The following is a 7,998-nucleotide window of genomic DNA, read 5'->3' as shown; positions in this document are numbered from 1 at the left end:
ATACATACATACATACATACATACTGTGGATATACAGTATACACACAGACAAACAGTATATACACACTCATTGACCAGTCAGAACCTCCTAGATCTAAACACCTGGTTGTGAGCGGTTGTGAGCATGCGTCTATATACAAGATTTCTCCAATGGAATATTTAATAGTGACTGTGGAGGACCAAAGACCCAACCCCCAAGACCCGAGGCAGACACAGGGGAGACCAGAGCCCAAGGCCCCGAGGGGGACCCTGAGAGCAGAGCCCCCAGGGGCACCTGCCTAGGAAGATCCGCCCACCCATCCCCCAGCTCGGACCATAGGGGAGAACCGGGAGAACCCCACCAGCGACAGTGTGAATGTGTTTCAAAGTGAACCATTAAGCATAAGAGAGCCCAGAGAATTTATGGATCTGAGCTGAGCTTCCTGACAATCTCTCCACTCAGTCCCCGGCAAGAAGATAAAGTCCTCCATCGTCATGGTAAAGTACATTATTGAAAACCACAAGAGCTGTGTAGGATTTATCGACCCAGGAAAGCCAAGCCGCAAACCCACCTGCAGCCACCCCAGTGAGTCAGCAGTGAGCCGGGCAGTCCGCCGCCATCAACCTATACCATTCTGAGGAAAGGGGACAAAAGGGAGACGGTCTTTGTACTTTCTTCAGTACTCTTTATTCTTCCTATAAAGCACAACGTCTTTTCATTTGATGATTAACTTTTGGACATCTTAGTTTTCCTCACTCTTTCACCTTCACCATTCTTAGGTCCATTTTGACTGACTTATAGGGGCAATGATCAAAGCAAAATAAATGTTTTCTAACATCATTGCCTGCCACTTCCCGTGCATTTAAGTCCTTCCCCTCCATGGATTATGACAAGTTTGCCTTTGTGACATTTTTACCCCAGTGGTTCGGTGATATTGCAGTATTTACTTTGGAATTTAGAAATAAAAGACATTTAAATGGGACTATTTCTTTTGTCTTCAGTAACTGTGTAAAACTGCTGGGAGGCTTTCCTTTTCTACACACACACACACACGCACGCACGCACGCACGCACGCACGCACGCACGCACACACACACACACATGCACACACACAAATTCAAGGAGAGTAAAAGAAAAGGCAGACAGTCTGTGGTGTCAGACTCAGGTACATTGTAGCGAGTGTTTTCATCTTTCCATTTGTATGTTTTTTTATCTTGCTGTGAATTCAGTTCTTTCCGAAGAGCACACTCACATGCTGAGTACTTTTTATACCCTAATATCCAGTTTGTGCAATAGATTCAAAAAAGTTCATGATGGTTTTATTGGGTTTAAAAGAGCACATCCTGCTGGTACGTACTGTAGAATCATCTAAACCAGTGTTTCCCAAAGTTGGGGTCGGGACCCAAAGTGGGGTCCCAAAACATCAAGGTGGGGTCCTGAAAAGATTTTTTGAATTAATTACATTTTGGCCAGTTGTTAAAAAGGAGTGAAGTTAGTATATTTAAAATAGATAAATGTAGTATAAAAATATTGTTACTATGCCTGTGTTTTGTTGACCTGATTCAAATGTTTATCATCCAAAAATAGTTGTGGGCACAGGTCTCTGCTACTGTTATTTTGTGGGTCAAAAGCCTAAAAGTTTGGGAACCACTGATCTAAACAATAACTGTTTAGCATTGCAGTGGTTTCTGTGGGTGTCAGTGAATGAATGAGCTTTATTCTTTTTTTTTTTCAACTTAATTTTGTGAGTCTGTGATAATGTGTTCCTTCCATACTGCATTGTTTATTATGTAAGGAAGAGAAGTGGACTGTACATGATTTAGATTCTGTTTTTATTTGTATCATAGAAACACAAATCAGCCCCAACCCAGCATTATCATCATCAAGTCATTGATCAGACTCACCAGTATGGATTTTTCTTAATTACTATTCATAGCTGCTCCTTGTGCTGTGCACATATAAACACATCAGACATCTACATACACCACCATCTGCTAACACACTCCATCTGTTGTAAACTGAATTTCCCCCTGAAGTCAAACAAAGTTTGTCTGGAGCACTGCAAACATCAGAATCTGCTACCTCTGAAAGTTTGAATCCAGTAATAAGAGCCATAATTTCATGTACAGAAAGCCTTTTGATCAAATAAAGGTGAGCAGTTTCCCCATCCCTCTGAACCCTCATGCCATCCCTTTTTTCTCACATCATCATCATCATCGTCACCTTTGTCCTCTGACTCTCAGAGACTGGTCTTTGAGCACTGATGCATAGAAAAGCAAGGTTCCGCTCCATCGCCCATCCAATCGCCATCAGCCCCTCCCACGCTCGTCAGCCAATCGCACTCTAGAGATGGCCGGACGGGGGAGGGGCTGCACGTCATGAGTCGGGGTGCAGGGAGGGGAGGTGATGTTGTTTGTGTGTGTACGTGTGCTTGCTTGTTGCTCCTTGACTCGAGGAACATAAAGGATGCTGGGCTGCTCTGGAAACAGGGAAATGGATGCTTCTGCGGGTCTCGATGGTCGTGCCGCTGCAGAATGAAGAGGACTGATGACGCTCTTTATCCATTCAGATGCACAATATGGGACTTGCTGGAATTTGTTTTGACAGGAGCGTTGCATCTGTGCAAGCACGGTGGCAATTTAGACCATTTGCAAGCCACGATTCACGGTTCAGTCACAGCAAGTGTGGCTCGAGGACTGTTTGTTTAGAATTAAATGCTAAAAGAGAATAAACAAACGATGCCAGTTTCTGCCCTTTTCAGTGAAAGATTTGACCAATTGTACCTATAGTTTGCATATCAAAATAAAACAAGCAGCCGAAGAAATTTGGTTTAGAAATAAGAAGATTTTCAGAGAAATTACATGCGACAAAAGACCGTAATTCTTGAAAAAAAAAAAAAACAGAAGAATTTTCTTAGATGTAGAGTAACATTTGTCATCCTGTGAAAGCCCATTTGTGGACGCCGTCACTCCTGTGCCGCCACGCTGCTGATGTCATTGGTCAATTGACTTGTTTGAGTGGAGAGAGAGAGAGAGAGAGAGGGAGAGAGCAAAAGACAAGCTGAGGACATGTCTGTCCAGATCCTGTCTGTGTCCCCCTGTAAGTATGACATGATTCTGCACGGCTGAGCTGAATTATTTAGGAGTGTCGGGAGAGCAAAGTGCCAAAGGGAAGACAAATTGAGATGTGCTGCTTTCTCTTTGTTGTATTTGGCTGTGACACACCACTCTATACTTAGAGCTACTTCTCAGCAGCCCCACAAGGAACTATTTTCGACCTGCAGGCTACCTGATAAATGCATGTGACTCGTTTCATCTCACCTTTTCTCCTGTTATAAGGTTTGTTTACATGGAAGTAGAAACAGTTGTAATCATCAGGTTAGTCTCACAAATTTAAAAGGTTAACCTAATCTTTTTCAGCTGTTTTAATATAAAATATAAAAAAAACTGATATTATTTGTCATACATTTCTGAGCTGAAATTATTTGCAGAATTAAAGGCATAGCATTCCTTGTATGTGTTGGAAATGACTGTCAACTTATCTCAGTATTTTTGAAATTGACCGGTCATAGCTATTTTTGTGTTTCCATGTGCATCCCCTCTTTGTGTTTTTCTTTCAGCATTGCAGACCACAACATGAATGTTTAAAGGTTTTAACTATGCACAGTACAATTCTAAAAGTTGTTAATAATAATTGTCACCCATCTATAAAAAAGCAATTTGGTAGTAACTCAATAGATGAGAAAAAATCATTTTTTCCACTGACACCCCATGAGCCTTAACAAGAATGAAACTTCTTGACCATGAAGAAAAGTTTAGTGACCTGTAAAGATTTAATATTTAAGCAGCTTGTCAATATGGATTTCCTTGCAGCTGGATGATGGGAATATGAGGGTCAGGAATGCTGGGATTGTTTCCTTTTAATGGAATTCTTCAACACGCTTTACTATTTCATGAAAAATAGGGTTGTGTTGTTGTAAGTGTACTTTTAAAAGATGATGCTGTCAAAACAGAAAGTGACCCAATCTGTTTGCCTCCTGTTAACTCTTGATTGTTTTATATTTGGTTTAAAATTTAAAAAAAGAAAAGTCGGTGGGTCTTTAAGAAATGCTTCTAGCAAACCTCAAATGGACAGTAGCTTACTGGTGTTTCAAGGTTTTCGTGATGAAAACAGTTCATATCACAGTGTTCACACTATACTGTAATCTGTGGCCAACTGAGATTTTTGAATAGTTTAATAACCAATATTTTCCAATGAATAATTGTGTATAGAAGGTGTAGACATAAATCTAGGTGAGTACTAGTTTTTTTTTCCCAGATGGCCACATAAGTACCTGAGACTTTCGCAAAGGGTCAGACCACTGGGTTAAATTCAATTCTGCCAAATTAAAATTTTATCCATGCATCAATTATCTATACCCACTTCTTCCTTTAAGCGTCATGGGGTTCACTGGTGCCCATATTCAGTGGTCGCTGTGTGAGGGGCGTGGTCCACACTGGACAGATCACAAATCTATCACAGGGACACATAAAGACAAACGAAACAGAAAACCAACCACTCTCACCTAGGGACAATTTAGAGTTACCGATTAACCAAATAGTCATGTTTCTGGTCTGTGTGAGGAAGCCGGAGTACCCAGAGAAAACCCACTCATGCACGGAGAGAGCTTGGAAACTCTACCCAGAAAGGGCCCTGGGCTGGGATTTGATCCGTCGACCTTCTTGCTGAGAGGCATCAGCTCTACCAACTGAGCCACCTGCTGCCTAAATTAAAATTTTATGTTTATATTTAATAAAATAAATAAACTTAGAAATAGATGCTAGGAGTTGGTAAGTGTTGCATTGAGATAAAAACACACCCTGACTAAGAAAACAATAAAATGGTCGTTATGGTCACATTACATTTCCCAGTTGCTCATTTTATTTGGACTTCGATTATTCTATAAGTATGGTAGTAGTGCTTTAATTAAAATATTCATGCAATATTTTTACTCAGGAGTGATATCAGTGATACAAGCTGTGCAAGATAAATTAAACCATAAAGTGTGACGCCACATTTATTTACATAGCCTTGTAAGAAAATTCGTATTCAATAAACTGAAGTCGATATTAAAAACACCATTGTTAAATGAATTGATTTGTAGAAGGAATCAAACCATACAGCACCAGAATTCTGGATCTGAGTGAGGTTTATTGTCACTCAAGCTGACAGGAAACCAACACTGCCGAAAAACCAGGAAGTTCATCTATTTATACAGGTTCTTCAATGCCTGCGTTCGCCCCCTACTGACCTACGGCTGAATAACAGGCATTCAGACAAAATCCTCAGCTAATGTCATCACAACGTTTAATTATGTGTTGTCACAAATATTTTGGGCATGTAACTAATCTATTATTAATCAAATCATAATAGATTAAACATTGTCAACATTACAAAAAGGAAACCTAAGAATATAGTGTTGTGCTTTTAACATCAGTACTAACCTCTAATAACTTTAAATTTCTTCAGCCTCGTGTAAATTACACAGACCAAAACAGGAAGTGTAACACACTGTATCCTATCTTCATGCTGTCAGGTTCAGTTCCAGATCTAGTGCAGCTTTTGGTTGTTTCCACAGTCAATAAATAGGTTGAAAAGAGCAGTGAGGGTGGTAATCTTTGTTTTTTCCTCCATGACTGTACCCATTTCCTCAGCTCTGATTGTTTTCCTGGGTCTTAGCTTCCCTCTTCCTCCTGCAGGCCGGTTAGAATCTGAGTCACCCAGGAGCGTAAACAAAGTATGAAAATATCCAAGTGTAATTAGATTTGGAACTGCTCAGCTGCCTGAATTAGTGTGAAATGTTTTCCCTCTGTAGAAATGCTGCCGTAAATCAGCTGGGAAATCATAAGCGCATTTTCTATCAGTGTCACTTTTTGTTGTTGTTTTGGCGAGTGAATACCTTCAGTTTGAGTTCAGATAAACAAATCTTTTCATTTTGCACTCGGGCCCTTCTGTTTTGGAGGGTTCCAGCACATGTGCATGTGGTTATTCATGCACAAAAGTCAGATGTTCCATCAGATAGTCCTGTTTGTACAAAGCTGTTGTTTTCTGGGCTGTAATAACAGGAGATAGCCGTGGGATCCACCAGCTACCTCCTGGGTTTGGAGACTTTAGAGTCAGCCTGTGCTTTGCCGTCTGCTTGCCTGTGAACCCAACAGGACACCGGTCTTTGTCGAGGACAAGTCTAGTGAAAATCTATTCACTGAACAATGAGGTGACATGACGGCAGAACGAGAGGAGAAACAATCGGGACTGAAAGTGACCAGAGAACAGTGTCTATGAGATAGAAAAAGGTGGGAAAGGGTGAGGAAAAAAAACCGGGTGATGCGGAACACATCAACGAAAGAAACACACACACACACACAGACTAGGCAAAAATATCAACGTCCGCCCTCGCCTTTCAGAGCAGGGTGATAAAAATAACGTTTTGGCAGGAACCAAACAGCTGCAGAGGATGTCAGAAAAAGAGAAAGCAATGCATTTCCTCACCAGTGGCTCTTAAACAACTTAACCATGATGGTGCTCACGCATTATTTAATAATAATGTATAGAAACACTGATGGTCTGCGGTGTGCATCAGCCTCCGGGACCAGAATCTGACTGCTGAGCTATCAGCAAGCCGGCAAACCTGCAGGTGCACACTGACGTTCAGAGTGAAGCAGCTGAATGGGATAGTTTTGGGTCTTTGCAGTAGATTTTTGCAGCAAAAGCCAAAGATCTCAGTTCTTTAGTTTATTATTTAGAAGGCATTCGACACAAGTATGACCCTGGTTTGGTTGTTGTTCTCCATAACTGGCTGGAAGACAAACAATAAGTCACCGTTTAGTTTCTTCAAAACTGTTTATGAAAACATTTTTTTCTTCAAGCATGAAAAACAATTTTTTTTCAAGTGAACAAATAAAAAAAAAAACATCCTGCTTTATCACAATGCTTTTGTTACTGTTTTGTTCCTGAGGTCCGTCTGAGTGATTAATCCCATTATTAGAGCTCAGCTGTCATTCTGTTTACTTCTGTCAGCTGCAGTCGTTATTTGGCTGATCTGCTAGTTCTGCTTCAAATGAGCTTTAGATTTTGTTTTGGGACATGTGATGCTGGAATTGTGTCATATTGTCTTTTCCCCAGTATTTATTTCAACGCAATGCATTAGCTATACTCAACTCAGTCCTTGGCCTACGCTTACTCTGATAACAAATGTTTTTTTTCTGGTTTTTTAAAAGCTTTTTCACCTTATTTTTATGACAAGTTGATTATAGTAAATTTCTAGTTTGGTGCAAGAAGGCACTTAATTTAAGCTGACTGTTTGTGTTTGTTTGAACAATTTTTCCCCATGGTGTTATCCCCAAAATACACATGCAAGGAAGTTACAAAGTCTTCAACCATGTCCTTTACATTCTCTTCTTTTTTTCTTTTTTGGGGGGGGGTTTGTTTTGTAAGGTTTCAAATAGAGCTTTAATAAATTACCCTATAAACCAGGAAATCATTTATTTAAAAAAATGTTTTTCTGAATTGCAATAAACGGTGCATCAACTACTTTTTTTGCCTACAGCTACTTTGACTGGATCAAAGCAAATATACAGCATGATATATACTGTTGTGAAATGTTACAATAAGTAGAAATAACAACAAGTTTCTTAAACATGGAACTGACAAACGTTCCACTTGAAATGTAAACTGGAACACATTCAGTGGAGTATTGTTAATGGTATTGTTCTTGTTCATGGATATTGGGGCATTTTGCATGAGTTCTTGTAAAAATGGTATCAGGACACCATTGATTTTACTTAATCTACTTTTTTGTTTACATACTTCACTCAACATATCTGAATATAAATATGTACCGAAACATAATTGGTGAACCTCTCATCTCTTCTATGGACGCCTTTATTGTTGCTTTTTCAGTCACCTCGGTTGTTTCTGTAAGTAAGCAATCACATGTACAGTAGCTGGCAGCCATTCACAAATTTTGCTAACAAATATAT

General features: G+C 39.9%; 1 protein-coding gene across 4 annotated transcripts in view; it reads left to right on the top strand.

Moving 5' to 3' along the window:
- The window catches only part of triob (trio Rho guanine nucleotide exchange factor b), a 132,739-nt gene that overhangs the window by 23,191 nt on the left and 101,550 nt on the right, over positions 1-7,998 (top strand). Inside the window, exon 1 of one of the 4 annotated variants that reach the window (XM_014003417.1) lies at positions 2,342-3,079. The exons of the other annotated variants lie outside the window; for them this stretch is intronic. Within the exon in view, the coding sequence (XP_013858871.1) occupies positions 3,049-3,079 (31 nt within the window). The 5' untranslated portion in view covers positions 2,342-3,048. Of the gene's footprint in view, positions 1-2,341; positions 3,080-7,998 lie in introns of those variants that run through there. 4 annotated transcript variants of the gene reach the window in all.

The sequence above is a fragment of the Austrofundulus limnaeus genome, unplaced genomic scaffold, assembly GCF_001266775.1.
Source record: "Austrofundulus limnaeus strain Quisiro unplaced genomic scaffold, Austrofundulus_limnaeus-1.0 Scaffold18, whole genome shotgun sequence".
NCBI classification, from domain to species: Eukaryota; Metazoa; Chordata; class Actinopteri; order Cyprinodontiformes; family Rivulidae; genus Austrofundulus; species Austrofundulus limnaeus.
This window is presented reverse-complemented; position numbering and strand designations above follow the sequence as displayed.